The following is an 18,917-nucleotide window of genomic DNA, read 5'->3' as shown; positions in this document are numbered from 1 at the left end:
TTATTTCCTAATGCGTAGCATTATTTGTGAGTTGATTTCAATCAGATTGAGCCGATATATTATGTCAACAAACTTTTGAATTACTAGATATAATTTTCATCACAATTGGTATGTAAAGTTTGGCTTGTTTAATACAGTATAATCTTGATCTACTAATTACACTTTCATTTAGTAAAAAATATTCGAAAGTTTAAAATTAATCAAATTAGAAATTTGAAGAAACCGTAAAATTCTGGTTGTAACTATTGTTAGAATATGAAAGTATTAAGAAAACAGTGTTCATAAATCTTCAACAGTTATCAGTTAATGAGGGTGGTATTATATCCTGTCTGCGCACAGATGGGTATTTTGTTTCTGAATTGTACAACAAAAGTCGGTTCAAGGTGTGTCTCTTGGCTCCCGGAAGACAGGTACAATCCCGGTGTACATCATAGTGTCTTCCATGTTGGAAATTCTAGTTAGTGGATTAGAAATAAAATATTACAAGAAAACAATCGAGATTTTAGAAAGAAATGTAAACGCTAGAAATTTATTTTTAATACAGCAAACGCATATAAATGATACATAAAAATGACATAATTAGCTTATTTCTGAATTAGGGAACCTGAATGTTCATGGTTGTCAGCTGATGTTCAGTGAACCAGTGATTTAATGTTGGTGATCGTCTTAAAATATATACAAAGTATCCTCAAACTTTCCAAACACTCTTCAACACTTCAATATAAAAACATCCTGGTAATTAAATATTTACACCACAATAAGATATGTTTATATAAAACACATATTTACTTCGTACTCTGACACCATCCCCTGAATCACCTTTATATATTTAAATATATTGATTCAACTTATACCCATGAATCTACCATACCATATATTAGTGATAGTTCACTGTACAACTCTTATCAAATATTTCCATTACATACCTCTGTAGATTTTCACATTCATTTCAGAATTTTGAATAAATGTTTATGTACAATCACAATATAAACAATAATAATATGACATCAAAACAAATCAAAAGAAATTATAAATCAAACACACACAACAGTATTGATCCTGTGGAAGAATATATGACACATAAGTTTGTATGATATTTTATGTTATTTAAAACGATTAATCACTTTAAAGTTAGTAAATCCCTTTACCAGCGTTTCATATTAAGGGTTAGTTTTCCGTATACCGTAATCTATTCTAATAGTAATACGGAAGCATTAAAGGAACCCAACTGAGGTATAAAAGCCTAAAAATATAGAATTTGAATTTCTTACTTCGATTTAATGGGGCACTTGAAACAGTAAGATATGCAAAAGATGATTAAGAAATATTCTTCGTACGATTTCAGTAAAAACCGTTATAACGCTTTTCAATTTCAGGTCATTTTCACAGTAATAATAACTATTCTAGAAGAACGTAGTGAGCGAATGATCTAAAATTTTGAACAAAGGTTTTACGTCTAGATTTACTAATCTCTTAATATAATTGTTTGTGATATATACAACCCGATTTGAGTGAAAACCGTTTCAATGCTTTTCATTTTTAGGTCATTTTCACATTATGATAACCATTCTGGAAGAAAGTAGTGAGCAGATTAGCTGAAATTTTGAACGTCTAGATTTACTAATCTAAAAAAATATTTCAAGTCCGGTCATATCAAAAGACTCAGTGGAGTCCCTTTAAGTTAACATTTAACATTGTTCCTATTAATGATTTTTATCAGATGTATAAAGATGTCATATTGTTACAAACTTGTGCTCGTTGTATTATCTAGGTCATATTGTCAACTATTTTCTGTCTCAGTACAGTTTTTTGGTGCTCACTCAGTTTATCATAAGTACTATAGAATCCATTGTTTTGTTCAAGATCAGAAAGTTCCTGTTGTTTTTTCACACAGTAAATATCTGTGTTGTAAAGTGCCTGTTTTGCTTGATTTCTCAATTTTCTTGATCCCGGATCTTTCGTGTACAATATAATGAGACAGCCTGTAATTGTTTAATTGAATAAAGTGAATAATAAAAAAATGATCATATTCATGTCTGAAATGCTTTATTCGAAATAAATTGAATAACGAAAATTTCATATTTATGCAGAACGCACGATGAAATCTTGTGAATAAAATGTCGTAAGATGAGTGTTGTCAACATTTTGGTTCAGATTTTCTTTTAATTTCAATTGCCGTTTACATTATGAACTACTTATTCTGGAACACAGCAAATATGTGGTAATATATACAAGGAATATTCTGATATAAAAGGGATGATATAAAATGATCTAAAATCCGAGAATTAATGTAAAAGTTGAGAAATGCTTTGAAATACTTCTCTTAGAATACTCCTTAAAATTAAGGAACCTTTCTTTAAAATGAGGAATGTAGCAATAAACGAGTGTTAAAAACTTGTAATAACTTTGAGCTAAAAAACCTCCAATTAAACAATAAAACTAATTAATTAACAATGAACATATCTATACCTCCCAGTTTCTTAACAGCATAATACGTAGTTCTATGTAGATCTCCCAAACCTAAACCAGGCTCTTCAATTATCACATGTCTACAACATAAGAAAACAAACATTCATTAAAATATCACAAAACAACAAAATAACCGTCTCAAATAAAATATATACAAATAAGGTCTGATCTAGCTATTATTTGGAGTATAGTTACAAAAATTGTTGTAAAGCTTTCAATTTATAAAAAAATTACAGTAACAATTTAATATACTGGTCACAGTTTGTTACTGAGCAATGTTAGTAACCAGTTGCACAAAAAAAAAGAAAGAAAAAGAGGAAACGAATCTGGCTATTTTTGCCTTATAAAATTGATTCTCCTGTAAACATAACGATATCTCGATATTCACTCCTTATAACAGCTAATTATTTCTTTACCTTTCAGAAAATTCTGTACACATGAGATAGACCTTACACCTCGGTAGTTCAAGAATCTGATCATGTCTTCTTATCACATGAGATTTTACATCACATTTTGGGATATTCGCGGAATCGAGTAATTCCCTGTGAAATCCTGCACGTGCTTCGTCATAGCTAATGATACATACACCCGACTGAAGGTTTGGACTTTGTGGTATCCGTCGTAGTACATCATTGCTGCCCTATCAAATTAAACAAAATATCCCTTCATTACTACATCTTTATTCCCTTTTTCTAACAAATTGTATTATTTATTTTCTTGAGGAACCTACATAATAATTTTTATTCTTCAGGCTTTCTCCTATGTTTAAACAGTGTTTATTTAATGTTTGTTTCAATGTTCATCGACACAAATGATTTTAGTAAATAGGACTATTTATTGGAGGCAGCCATTTCAACATTATTGTTTTTAAATGGAAGTGAATTATGTCCTATTGAAAAAAACGAAAAGTCGTGCAAATACAATCTGCCACACCGTGCACTGCCAAAAGCTTTTAGACCATATAAATATTTTTTATAGTTTTATATTTTCAACAAGAACGTACATTATTATCAATTAAATCAATCTATTATTAAATGACTTAATGAATTTATCAGTTTTATATTGTTGTATAAGGCAGATAAAGTTACTCGTATTGCCTTCAAGTGTCTTCTTACAGACGTGAAAAATAAAGACAGTTCGCCTTAGACAATTTGTTGTTTACCTAGCAAACTGTCCTATTACATCTGTAAGAATACACTTTTGACGAAAATTTGTACTGTATCCATTACTTAGCGGCAAATCTCTTTGAAAATGACGGACTTACATCCTTTAAAACCCTTTATTTTCTTTATACAATACGTTTATAAAACCTTAAATTCCAAAATTATCTGACGGAAAAAATAACTACAAACCATATCCTTCGTGTTTCGTTTAGCTTGTGTCCGTCCGTTAGTGTGTACAGGTTCCGTACTGCTCCCACGTTGGTATATATTAAATACGGCGACAGCTAGCACACACACCATAACAGTTAAAATCATAAATGCCATCACACAACTTCCTGAAGCAGTGGAACAATATCATCTTTATCTAGCTAACTTTCGAAAGATCGGCGATTTTACTAAGATATCCGCTTGTGTTTGAAATAATGCAAAAGCTGCACCTGAGGTCCTCCCCCAACCAACAAAGTTGGAAACTAGCAATATGAAATTGACAGAATGATTTAAAATACAGCAAACAGTATTTGTTCCTGAAGAAAAAAGTAATTGGAAAATTTATTTACCTATAAATCATTAATAAATGAAAATGCATATTTTCCTGCATAGGAACCATTAATATAAATACACCTTTTAAGTAAAGAAAACATATATGAAAATTTACATACATGTACCTGTAAAGCAAAAATTAAGGAAAGACACTGGCAATGACATTTGAGAACTGACATACTTGTGTTATTTGATCATTTATATTAAGGGAAATCATTTACTATTTTCGCTATTATTTATAAAACACGTTCTCGTACCTTTATTAAACGTATTTGGTTGTATGACATCAAGCTGTTCTTTAATTTCCTTAATTTTGTCTTTATGTTCAGCATATTCTGCCAGAGCTTTTGATGTATTTTTTTTAAGTTTTCCGAGCTCTTCTCTTATTATTGCTAGCTTTTTTTCTCCCTCTTCTACAGACACATGTAATTCTTCAATCTTTGAATCATCTGTTTCTTTAGTCATTATAAATTCAGAATATTTTCTAGACATCTCATTAATTTTTTCCCGAAGTCCATTCATTTCCTGTGCGTTAGGAACTAATTTCTTAATATTTGAAGCGTGTTTTGCAGCATCGTCTATTTTACCCTGAAAGTTACATAATAGTACATTAAATTTGCTACGTTCCTAATCTAGTTTATCTTGAGTTGATTGTAACAGCGCTTTAATGTTATCTTTGGTTCATTTAGTTTCTGCACTTATCTGTGAAACTTCCGGTTCAAGTAAATCTTTCACTTTCTTTGCAATATCAACATCAGAAAATTCGTATTTTGCACCCTTTTAACAATGTTAGTTTGATCTAACTTACTTTTAATTACGTTATCAACTTTACTTTCAATATCATAGTTTTTATCATAATCATGAGTTGGCAAAGATCTACTTACATGAATATTGTGATACATATGTGAAAATAAAAAATAATGAGCCAAAAGAGACAAAACTGCCACCACAGTAAATATCCAAAGTTGCAACCTGAAAAAAAAACGGTTTAATCTTATTTTAGAAATTGGTTAAATATTTAAGTGTTAACTTTGGTTAAATTTTACAAAGATAGAGGATATGGAAACGAATAAATTAAGAGGCTTTAGTTATAAGTCACATTATGCACAAGAAATGATTTTATTTTCATTTCTCAAAAGCATTTATATAGTTTTGGTGTCGTGCAATAGTTTCCAAAAGGATACTTATCGGCCAATTACCTGACCCATCTTTTCCTTCAGTTGCTTTCTTTCGGAAATTAGTACATATATAGTGATTAAGAATATTTTTATGGAAATCAAAATTCTACTTTCAGCATTCAGCACGTCTTCCTCAGGTGCTTACCATGTAACATGATCTAAAACCATTTTTTAAACATTATATAACTCATGTTGCACTTTCTAAAGAAAAAGTCCATTGCCCGCCCTTGTTTTCTCCTTGTTTGTGACAGAAAATCATGCAATCAAGCATTCTATCTCCAGTAAACACACGATCGTATCTGCCACACAACAATAAAAGTATGCCCCGCAATATCCGCTTAATTGTGTAAAATACGGAAAACCAGAATCCCCAAACAACGCCCAAAACCTAGCTGAAAAGCCTGAAAGTTTCATAACAGAATGTGTTATCATAATATCTGATTCAGAGGCAATCATTCCGTTTTCTATACTTTTAAATTCATATATTTTTTTTTTTATTTTTCCAAGCCTGTATTTTGTTTACACTTAGCACTGCGCATATTAACTCTTTGAGATTAGAGGCTAACATCCTGATTTAATCTAACAATTGATACGATATGAATATCTTCTTTGAGGGGTACATATGTTTTATTAACTCTCAATCAACCAAAGATTTATATACCCGTCTATGTGCAAATAATTACTATCAAAGTTCTGACCATTAATTTATTTTCTGTTTTATAGGTTTAGGAGGATTGTTCAAATTTCTATATATTCTGCGATGCAGAAGACAAACTTCAGCACCTGAATCATCTAATTATCTGTACTTTTTATGAAAAATGAATGAGAACTACCTGCTAATGCTATTCTAAATTTTAGTATTTTATCGTTCCTTTTGTTACAGGAACTTGTTAGGATCCCTGAAAATTTATTTTGTTTTTGTCGTAAATTTGTTTAAGGCATTCTCGCATAATATGTCCAAAATTATTACATTTCCAGCACTAAATCCTTGATATCAAATTATAATTGCTTTTATTTTTCGTAAATCTTGAAGACTTTTGAAGGTGAAATACAGAATATATTTCATTTTTTTACATCTACAATTATGCACATGATGACCTGACCTCTTACAGCAAACTTCTTGTATAATCATGATCAAAATTATTTGCTTTGTAATTATTGTATCTTGTGAGATTTTTAGAACTAGAAAGCTTTTCTACTCTAGCTCAAAATCTAGCCCTGAAATTGTGTTCTTTCGTTGCTCAAGTATTGGCAGCTTGTTAAGTTTTTGGCTTTTCTCTCATAACTGTTATTTTTAATTCTAACACTCACGTGATTTTGTCACTATATAGAGGATATTGAATGAGTGTAAGTTCAATACTGAATTTATTGCACGAGTTGAATAAAATTATATTATGCGAGCCTCTGGTGAGCATAATATTATTTTATTCAACGAGTGCAATAAATTCAGTAATGAACCTACACGAATTTAATATTCTATTTATCACATACCCAAAATAAAGACCGTTTAAAGAGAAATAAGAATCATTTTCATTGACGCGCCTATAGTATAACGCTAACATTTAGCGCGTCATTACACTATGTTTGTATAACGCTAATGACGTCACGTCAAAATATATGCACGGCCGTGCAATACCATATTTACGGAGTCGCAAAATCGGCACGGGTGTGTGATAAAGACAAAGAAGGAAAAAAAACTGGTGTTAAACTGCCAATAAGCACTCGTTAGGGACGACTTGTATATGCACTGTTATGTTTTCACCCCCGATTGTATAGTTTACAAAGCATTTTAAAGCAACAATAAAAAGCATTTTTATTTATATTTTCAGTTCGTATAATGTTTACCGAAATAATATCTCACATACACTAACGCCACATATAAGATCCATATCAGTTAATAAATATTTTGACAAAACGGCGCCAATCCGTAAGCAGCGTAATGACGTCATCCTAAGTAAACAACTCACTCATAAACAAGCTGACGTTATTTCATACATACAGTAATGATAAATGGGGCACTGATCTTAACACAAAACGACGTAAGTTTTGTATTGTTGAAAACTTGATAAAATAACGTTTTTTTCTTATTATTTCTTTTGTTTGATAATTTTTATATCTTCGCAACAGTAGGGTGCGAACATCGAATAGCGTTATACGAAAATCGGCACAGGAAGTCATTTCCGATTGAAAAATAACATTAGTGATTTTCCTTAATTTATCGTATTAGAATCTAAATAACATCGGCCTGAGAGGTGTATATCGGCTATTTAACACCGGATTTGTCGTTTTGATGCGACAAAATTAACCACTCAGGCCTATACGGCCTTCGTGGTCAATTCCTACGCATCAAAACTCCAAACCGGTGTTAAATAGCCGATATACACCTCTCAAGCCTATGTTATTTCTTAAATCAACTAACTGAAGTTCAATAAAACTATTATTTCCTTGTTCAACTGATCAACTAGTTGTCTAGCTTTTTATTTCATAATTATGTCAACATCGTAAAAATACTTTTTCACCATAATTGATATACATGCACATGTACGTACTTAGGGTTACATATAGAACTGTTATCAATCAACTTTGACATATTTTAACCACTCAACTATATTATCAAATAACAAATATGAATCGTGTCATGTTTAATTTTCATGTCATAAAGTAAATACATTTATCTGCTCAAAACTGTGTTTGTCATTCATTTTAATTACGTTATATATGTTCGACTTATAAAATTTAACGTGCACAATGCAACTCGCGTCTCAAAATGTGTCGTCTTAAGTGGAATGCCAAAAATTTTTAAATGACAACAATGCAAATATGTAACGTTACGAATTTACTTACTCTGGATTTTTCCCATCAGCGCTAAACCCTCCACCTTGAATTGTCGGTCCGTCTGCGCTTTCAAATACCTGATTAACTTTCGGTTCCCTCGAACATTCTGAACTTCGGTCATGTCCATTAGACCATGTGTCTTTTTTCTTGCCTCGACATCCCGGAAGAGCTGCCCGACTCATTATTAGATATTCTATCACTCCACGTGATTTCGCCACTATAGACAAAGAAGGGAAAAAACCGGTGTTAAACTGCCAATAAACACTCGTTAAGGACCATACGCCGCTTTTCATGGAATGGCACAAAAGTGTCACGTTGAAGGTTCCTTGATAACCGCCGTATGAACACATCTGCGGCTGTTTCTATATACAAAATTTTACCATTTCATGTTTAAATGTTTAATTCTGCTTAAGCCGGTGCTAGGGGGCGTGGACGGTAACTTGCACTTTCCAGTACCGTCCATGAACAGGCTCAATCAAACCGAGCCTGCAACATTTTCAATTTTGCCGTGTTGGGCTTTCTTTGGGGATTCTGTATTTATCTATTCTTGTATATGCGGCTTTTATGTTTTAACCCTCGATTATATAGTTTACAAAGCCTTTTAAAGCAACAATAAAAAGCATTTTTATTTATATTTTCAGATCTTATAATGTTTTCTTTTCATACAATACCGAAATAATATCTCACATACACTAACGCCACATATAAGATCCATATCAGTTAATAAATATTTTGACAAAACGGCGCCAATCCGTAAGCAGCGTAATGACGTCATTGTAAGTAAACAACTCATTCATAAACAAGCTGACGTTATTTCATACATACAAGAATGATAAATGGGGCTCTGATGTAAACACAATACGACGTAAATTTTATTGTTGAAAACTTGATAAAATACCGTTTTTTCTTATTATTTATTTTGTTTAATAATTTCTATATCTTTGCAACAGTAGGGTGCGAAAATCGAACAGCGTTATACAAAAATCGGCATCGGAAGTTATTATCACTTGAAAAAATAACATTAGTGATCTTCCTTATTTTATTGTGATAGAATCGAAAAAACATCAGTCTGAGAGGTGTATATCGGCTATTTAACACCGGTTTTGTCGTTTTGATGCGAAAAAATTAACCACTCAGGCCTCCGGCCTTCGTGGTCAATTCCTACGCATTAAAACTCCAAACCGGTGTTAAATAGCCGATATACACCTCTCAGGCCGATGTTATTTCTTAACTATAGCTGAACATCGTCTGCAAGACTCTCTTAAGTCCATTAAACCATGTGCAGTTTGCTAACAGCTTAAAATGGATCATTTCCCAAAAGGCTAAACCGAAACTTAGATTTTTTTGTGAAAATTACTGCATGCGCGATAATCTTAAATTCGCCAAGTAAATAAACTGTCTTAAATATTGTTTATCTTAATTTTGTTTATTTACAAAATTATAAGTTTTGATATCTTAATGTAAATTTATAAACAATGTGCACCACCTCCTGTCTACAGATTAGGGGCATGATGGTTAACGCGTATTTAAAATATAGGAGGTGTTGCAAAAACTTAATTCTAACACTATCGGAAATTTTTCTATATAAACAAGGAAGGCACGAAGCGTGCATTATTCTACAACAATGCACTCGCCGTTCTTTTTATCTCCCTGTGTATTTTCACATTGAGGGCGCAATTTTGTTTGAAAAATCTAAAAATAAAAACGATTTTTTTTGTCGAATTTTGTTGTGAAAACTATCTAGAATGAAAGAAAGTGGTCTAACTAAGCAAATGAATCCTGAACGCCAATATCTTTAGTTCAGTCGTTAATGCTACACGACTGAATGTTTCAAGTGTTGTTTACGTGACGTCACAATGTAGCGCCAAACTTCATGTGCAGAACAATCAAATCAAGTACGCTTTTTTAATATCGCAAACGAGTTAAGTTTTACATTTATTTTACTTTTACTAATTTGGTTTTCGCTTGAAAAGTTATAGAGTGAAATAAAATAAACAAAGTTTTAATCAACGTTTTTCAAAATTCGTTATTCTGAAAATGTTTCTACACACGGATGATTTAACGACAGTTTTTGTTTCAACCCACTGGAACAGCCTTTAAAGAACGTTTCTATTGGGAAACTCTGAGGTAAAAAGCATATTTTAACCACCAAATAATAAAGTCCAACGTAATAATAATAATTATATTTTTCTTGACGTGTAAGAATGGGAAAAAATAGAAATATAATAATGCACGTTTTATCCGTTCAAATGCTATGTAATTTAATCAACTCAGGCCTATTGGCCTTCGTGATTATATTTACTACGCATTTTGAACTCAACCCCGTGCTTATTTCTACAACAGTGCACTCAGAATTGATATCTAATTCCTAAACGTAAATTTTTTTGTCGAAAAGGGCATAATATTTTGTCAAAATGCTTGATAGAGTAACCTCCCCCCTGTGGGTACTGGTTGGGGTCATGAAGATGAAACAAGTGTGCAAAGTTTAAAGCAATAATTATGTCAATGGACTTTGAAAATATTTGAGGTATTACAAAACTTTAACATAAGTGGTTACGCGAACGCCGACGCTCGGGTGACTAGGATAGCTCTACTTATTTCTTATCGAACAGTCCCGAGCTAAAAAACGACTCAACTGTGAAAATCTTTGCTAACGTATGGTTCCTTAATCTAAGCCAATGATGGCGATGACTCCTTGAAAACATACATGCAGCAGTCATCTGTTTTTTCGACTTATTAAATAAAAATCAAATGGTGGGGCATTCACATTAATGGAAAAACAAATAGGACGTATTACAAATTCGAACTGGAAATAAGTAAAAACGATGCATGTTACTTATATAGATATAGGTATTTTCGTTTCCGAAATTACTTAGAGCAATCAAAGATTTGAGGCCTATCATATTAATGGAAAACCAAACAACAACACGTTTTTACAATCTCGTGCAGGAAAACGTGGAATGGTGCTTATACACTTATATAGATATAGGTATTGAGTTCCATAATTAAACGTTTAGTTTAATAACGTGATTAAGAATATGATCAATATCACCGTCATAACAACCCTTACAATGCTCATTCATTAAAGATTTTAATAATGGAAAATTACAAAATGAAACTTTTAACCTGGCCATTTTTGAATTGAAAACATATAATATTTATTATCTTTTATAGTTAGTGTAAAATTTCGGTTATTTCTATGCAAGTTAAGTGCCATAATTTCCCTTACGTTTACTGTTCATAAGTTTCCAGCATGTATGTATCGGAAGGTTCAAAGCTTATCGACTTAGTTTAGGACATATTAATTTAACATTGTATCAATTTTGAAGTAATCACGCAAATATTCTCGTGACACAGGAATGTGGAAAAATCAGGAATGTCAAATTTGTGCAATTTCTATGGCCGAAACCGAGGGTAAACGTAAAACCTAAAACCCCGGACCAAAATGCATTGCCATTGCTGTTCTAGCAAATCAAAAGCGTTTTTTTTGAGAATCCATATAACAAATATTTACAGGAAAGTATTTGATTTTATGAATGACGTCCCTGGCAACCATAAGGAAGATGTTGTATGACATTTGTCCAACTACGTAGTTAGTTACACGCGAACAAGAAAACATGAGGGGCGTTAGTGCGCTCACCAGTAACAATTGTTTGTCGGTGTTAGAAATTATATTTCAAATTGATTTGCCGAAAGGCAAGTCCATCTGAAATTAAATTTAACTTGCCCCTCTAGTTATATACTTTCACAACACTGATTGTTTTTTTTTCCTTCATGATAAACAATCGGGCTAAGAAGGCACTAGATCACTTATCTGACCCATCATTTCATTGTTCACTTTATAAATTGTAATATATTGTCCTTATGTCTTGGAAATGTTTTGCTAAAATATTTATTTTGCAAGTGAGTTCCTTATATACCGTGGGTAACCGACGATGTATTCGTGTATGAAAATCCGTTAAATTATAAATTAAAATAACGACAAACTGTGCTCCTGACAGACTTTAAAAGTCCGTGCATGGTACGTTGTGCAGATAAGAACGGGATATTATATATTTTCGTCCGATCAGTTCATATAAATGTTTGTCATAGTATAATAGAAATAAAAGGTATTTCTCGATCAATATGGTCTGACGTTCTTGACTTTTATTATCCAGAATTTTATCTATGCACGGCATACATAGATTCAGTTTCTTCTTGGACATACTATAAATTGTGTTCTGTTCACTGGAAATATATTTTCATATCATTTTCATTGATTCATAAAGAATTAGTTATCCGAAGACTAGCGTAAAAATATTTTTGAAATTTAGGAGATCTGACCAACTGTCATATGTAGGCGTTCACATAAAAGTGTTGTCTGTTTCTTTTGACATTGTTAGAAAACGAAGATGCATGCAAAGCATGCTCTTGAATCCGTATTATAATTGGTATCAGATTACGGATAAATAAATTTCAACACATTCTTAAAAGCTACATTGTTTTTAAACCATCCCCATGGTTGTTGCATGCCATGCTAAATTTTTATTGCTCTTGAATCCGTAATACTTAACAATATTGAAACTACCGATTTCCCTCAGGGTGGGCTGCGCGTTATCAATAATTGACAGATTACGTGCATAGCGGATATAAATGGTAAGGGTATCGTTTTAAAAGTTTTAAAACGTTTAAAAAATAGTTTCTGGACTAACTACTTCCAAAATTAAATCACGAATGTATTCAGAAAAGATTTATAAATCTACTTAGCTAGGTGTGGCTGATTTACCTGAATGATAGATAGGGTAAAAATAAAGTTTACTGAAATTCAATGGGAGTAAAGGGCTGTGTATATCTTTTTAATTATTTGGTACATAATCTATCACAATTCAAAATTGTAATTTGAACATTTGATTAAAGTGACTTGTTATAATACAGTATATCCTGAATGAACTAAATTAAATTTGTAATGATTTTTTGTTTTATATAGTCTGACCCTCTTAGAAAATTGAAGAATTTATCAATTTTAATGAAACTATAAAATTAAACTATAACTACATGTATATCCAAAAGTTTTAAGAAATCAGGATTCGATATCTGCAAATGATAAGAAATGTGGTTATTGATACATTTTTCTCCACATCAGAAAGAATCATAAAAAATACTTTTTGTACACGAAAAAGCAGTCTGCTGTCAGCGAGAACGGTTGCTATATGAGGACCACATCCATGTATCATTATGTCAATAGTATGTCAAATATAGTTAATAAACATAGATGATAGGGGACTTACAAGGCAACAATAGAACTAGACAAACTACCTATATGAACACCTGTGTTTTATGAAGCTATATTGTACGTATTATAATGGTATATAAAAAGACATAATTATCTTATTTCTGAATTCAAGGAGCCAAAACAAAGATATTTTATTCTAATCAAGATCCATGAATAGCTTGATTAAAACACCAGAAATAATTTAAAGGTACTTTCGGCTAATGTTCAATGAATCAAGTTACTTACTGCAGGATAGTATCTTTAATAGTTATCTCATTTATTAAGTCAAAGAACAACACACTTACTTTGTTCTAATAGCTTTGCATGTATCCTTTAATTTTCCTACAACGTGAGGCACTCATAATAATTTTAAGAATTTCATGTCTTTCTTTGCAACAAACTATAATGTGCCCCTATGACACGAGTGCGTCCACACTCCAATATTTTGTCAATCTACTGACTCTAGGTCTAGGTGCATAAGTACACTTGCTGACGAACATTCCCCGTTGCATAATTACACATGATAACAGACATTCCTATAAAGTTTCATGACTAGGCCACATACTTTATGAGCTATGTGAGACACAAATTGAAAATTTTAACTTAGTCAAGGGCAATAACTCTGACAAAGCAGAATAAATCCACAAGCAAAACACCAGGTGCACAACTTCACATGCTCATCAACATTCCTGTAAAGTTTCATGACTATAAGTCAAACATTTTTTGAACTACGCGCGACACAAGATGAAAATTGTAAAAAAAATCTAAGTCAAGAGCCACATGATATATATATACCATAATTCAAAAAAATGTGATAATAAATTGAAACAAAAAAAAAACAATTTTAAAGGGATGGGATGATGGCACAACTGAGCAAGCCTTTCCTTTTAAAAGGAAACTTTATTTCTTAACTATAGCTGAACATCGTCTGCAAGACTCTCTTAAGTCCATTAAACCATGTGCAGTTTGCTAACAGCTAAAATAGATCATTTCCCAGAAGGCTAAACCGAAACTTAGATTTTTTATGAAAATTACTGGGCGATAATCTTAAATTCGCCATGGCTTTAGTTTCAGATATATTAACTGTCTTAAATATTGTATATCTTAATTTTGTTTATTTACAAAATTATAAGTTTTGATATCTTAATGTAAATTTATAAACAATGTGCACCACCTACTGTCTACAGATTAGGGGCATGATGGTTAACGCGTATTTAAAATATAGGAGGTGTTACAAAAACTTAATTCTAACACTATCGGAAATTTTTCTATAAAAACAAAGAAGGCACGAAGCGTGAATTATTCTACAACGCCGTTCTTTTTATCTCCCCGTGTATTTTCACATTGAGGGCGCAATTTTGTTTGAAAAATCTAAAAATAAAAACAATTTTTTTGTCGAATTTTGTTGTGAAAACTATCTAGAATGAAAGAAAATGGTCTAACTAAGAAAATGAATCCTGAACACCAATATCTTTAATTCAGTCGTTAACGCTGAACAGATGTTTCAAGTGTTGTTTACGTGACGTCACAATGTAGCGCCAAACTTCACGTGCAGAACAATCAAATAAAGTACGCTATTTAATGTCGCAAACGAGTTAAGTTTTACATTTATTTTACTTTTACTAATTTGTTTTGCGCTTGAAAAGTTATAAAGTGAAATAAAATAAACAAACAAAGTTTTATCAACGTTTTCAAAATTCGTTATTCTGAAAATGTTTCTACACACGGAAGATTTAACGACAGTTTTGTTTCAACCCACTGGAACAGCCTTTAAAGAACGTTTCTATTGGAAACTCTGAGGTAAAAGCAAATTTAACCACCAAACATAAAGTCCAACGTAATAATAATAATTATATTTATTCTTGACGTGTTAGAATGGAAATAGATATAATAATGCACGTTTTTCGTTCAAATGCTATGTAATTAATCACTCAGGCCTATTGGCCTTCGTGATTATATTACTACGCATTTGAACTCAACCCGTGCTTATTTCTACAACAGTGCACTCAGAATTGATATCTAATTCCTAAACGTAAATTTTTTGTCGAAAAGGGGCATAATTTTGTCAAAATGCTTGATAGAGTAACCTCCCCCTGTGTACTGGTTGGGGTCATGAAGATGAACAAGTGTGCAAAGTTTAAAAGCAATAATTATGTCAATGGACTTTGAAAATATTTGAGGTATTACAAAACCTTTAACATAAGTGGTTACGCGAACGCCGACGCTCGGGTGACTAGGATAGCTCTACTTATTCTAATCGAACAGTCGAGCTAAAAACGACTCAAATGTGAAAATCTTTGCTATGTATGGTTCCTTAATCTAAGCCAATGATGGCGATGACTCCTTGAAACATACATGCAGCAGTCATCTGTTTCGACTTATTAAATAAAATCAAATGGTGGGGCATTCACATTAATGGAAAAACAAATAGGACGTATTACAAAATTCGAACTGGAAAACGTGAAAACGATGCATGTTACTTATATAGATATAGGTATTTCGTTCCGAAATTACTTATAGCAATCAAAGATTGAGGCCTATCATATTAATGGAAAACCAAACAACAACACGTTTTACAATCTCGTGCAGGAAAACGTGAATGGTGCTTATACACTTATATAGATATAGGTATTGAGTTCCATAATTAAACGTTAAGTTTAAGAATATGATCAATATCACCGTCATAACAACCCTTACAAGGCTCATTCATTAATCATTTTATAATGGAAAATTACAAAATGAAACTTTTAACCTGGCCATTTTGATTGAAACATATAATATTTATTATCTTATAGTTAGTGTAAAAATTCGGTTATTTCTATGCAAGTTAAGTGTCATAATTTCCCTTACGTTACTGTTCATAAGTTTCCAGCATGTATGTATCGGAAGGTTCAAAGCTTATCGACTTAGTTTAGGACATATATTTACATTGTATCAATTTTGAAGTAATCACCGCAAATATCTCGTGACACAGGAATGTGGAAAAAAAAACAGGAATGTCAAATTGTGCAATTCTATGGCCGAAACCGAGGGTAAACGTAAACCTAAAAACCCCGGACCAATGACATTGTGTTCTAGCAAATCAAGCGTTTTGTTTTTGAATCCATATAACAAATATTTACAGGAAAGTATTTGATTTTATGAATGACGTCCTGGCAACCATAAGGAAGATGTTGTATGACATTTGTCCAACTACGTAGTAGTTACACGCGAACAAGAAAACACGAGGGGCGTTAGTGCTCACCAGTAACAATTGTTTGTCGGTGTTAGAAATTATATTTCAAATTGATTTGCCGAAAGGCAAGTCCATCTGAAATTAAATTTAACTTGCCCCTCTAGTTATATACTTTCACAACACTGATTGTTTTTTTTCCTTCATGATAAACAATCGGGCTAAGAAGGCACTAGATCACTTATCTGACCCATCATTTCATTGTTCACTTTTTAAATTGTACTATATTGTCCTTATATCTTGGAAATATATTTTCATATCATTTTCATTGATTCATAAAGAATTAATCATCCGAAGACTAGCGTAAAAATATATTTGAAATTTAGGAGATCTGACCAACTGTCATATGTAGGCGTTCACATAAAAGTGTTGTCTGTTTCTTTTGACATTGTTAGAAAACGAAGATGCATGCAAAGCATGCTCTTGAATCCGTACTTAACAATATAATGTGTATCAGATTACGGGATAAATAAATTTCACACATTCTTAAAAGGCAGCTACATTGTTTAAACCATCCCCATGGTTGTGCGATTTACCGCCATGCTAAATTATTTGTTACATCTTGGCCGACAATTTCTTAATTTATAAAATGGCTTCTTTAAATGGTAGACGATACAATGTTGAAATATTCATAAAAGATGTACAGTATTTATATGATACATGTATTACGAGTTATATCGACTAATAACAAATAAACCGGTAATTCATGGATATATGAAACTACCGATTTCCCTCATTGATGCCTCTATAGTGGGTGGGCAGCGCGTTATCAATAATTGACAGATTACGTGCATAGCGGATAAAAATGGTATAGGTATCGTTTTAAAACGTTTAAAAACATAGTTTCTGGACTAACTACTTCCAAAATTAAATCACGAACGTATTCAGAAAAGATTTATAAATCTACTTAGGGAAAATCTCATTTTAGGTATTTTTTGTGACAATTGACTGCGTTGTCACCTGAAAGAAATGCCATGGCCTGTGGCATTTTAGCTTTAGCAGCCCCTCAAAGTGGCCTGTCAAATTATTGTGAGCACATTTAATAAATGACTTTATTTAATTTTACCCATGAAATATGGTGTGATATCAGTCAAATATATTTCATATTTTTTAAAAATAAATATGAAATATAAATATGAAAGTGGGCGGAGTCAGAACTCATATTTATTTGTAAGGGACTTCTTTCGCCATTTTGTTTGAAAAGTCTAATAAATACGAAACAACTTTTTTGCTGAATTTTGCTTTGAAAACTATCTATAATGATAGAAAATGGTCTAAGAAAAAAAATCCGAACACCAATATTTTTAATTCAGTTATTAACGCTGTACAGGCGTTTAAACAGTTGTTTACGTGACGTCACAGTGTAGCGCCAAATATCGCGTGCAAACTAAGACGCAATAATATATTACTGCGCCCTGTACAATTGCAGATAGGGTTCGTAACAATTTTCTTTGATAATGAAATTAAATAAAAAGGTTATTTTTTTTTGTTTTTCGTGAAATATGGTATATATTTTCATTCAACGTGATAAAATGCCACATATTTTCTCTCGCCGTCCCGGCTCGTGAAAATATGTGGCATTTTATCATGTTTCGTGAAAATATATTCCATATTTCACTCAAACGAAAAATATCCTCTTAGTATAAGAATGCTACAGACACAGTTTGGTGGTCTACCATTATTTACTTCAGTACAAGTGTGTTTGAAGGTTTTTTTCTATTTTTATCTATAGAGGCCTTTAAAAGCGGCCGGTCAAACTGATATGAGCAAACTTGATAAAAGCCTAATTAAGAATGCTACAGACAAAGTTTGGTGATCATCCATCTATTAGTAGGGGAAGACGATAAAAGTTTTTTTTCTATTTTTAGCGCTAGAGACGCATAAAAGGGGCTAATCAAATAAATATGAGCAAATTTGATAAAACACTACCTAAGCATGCTACAAACAAAGTTTGGTGATCATCCATTAATAGTATCTGTAGAAGAAGATGTCTCAAGGTTTTCTATGTTTAGTTGTTTTGACCCCTTTAAGGGGTCAATTGAAATGTTATGAACAAATTTACGTGAGACTTTCACAAGGATGCTACAGACCCAATTTGAAGTAAATGTCTAGCGGTTTCTGAGAATATGATTGATGACGCATGACGACGGACGACCGACCACCCCCTTTGATTCTTATAGCTCACCCTGAACCTTCAAAACAGTAAAATTATCAAATTGATAATTTCACTGTATCAAACAGTGAAATTA

General features: G+C 32.1%; 1 protein-coding gene across 1 annotated transcript; it reads right to left on the bottom strand.

The window, feature by feature from the left end:
• Positions 1-515: 515 nt before the first annotated feature.
• Positions 516-8,637, bottom strand: LOC132756789 (uncharacterized). Its single transcript, XM_060747926.1, has 7 exons — positions 8,195-8,637; positions 5,057-5,144; positions 4,430-4,760; positions 3,822-3,967; positions 2,886-3,109; positions 2,470-2,549; positions 516-1,982 (listed from the first exon to the last, which is right to left on the bottom strand). Exons 1-7 carry the CDS (start codon positions 8,533-8,535, stop codon positions 1,768-1,770), a joined length of 1,425 nt encoding a protein of 474 aa, XP_060603909.1. The 5' UTR covers positions 8,536-8,637; the 3' UTR covers positions 516-1,767.
• Positions 8,638-18,917: the final 10,280 nt, after the last annotated feature.

This window comes from Ruditapes philippinarum, unplaced genomic scaffold (genome assembly GCF_026571515.1).
Source record: "Ruditapes philippinarum isolate M1 unplaced genomic scaffold, ASM2657151v2 ctg5610_1_1_1_1, whole genome shotgun sequence".
Lineage (NCBI taxonomy): Eukaryota > Metazoa > Mollusca > Bivalvia > Venerida > Veneridae > Ruditapes > Ruditapes philippinarum.
The sequence above is the reverse complement of the archived record's forward strand: the minus strand, read 5'-3'. Positions and strand labels throughout refer to the sequence as shown.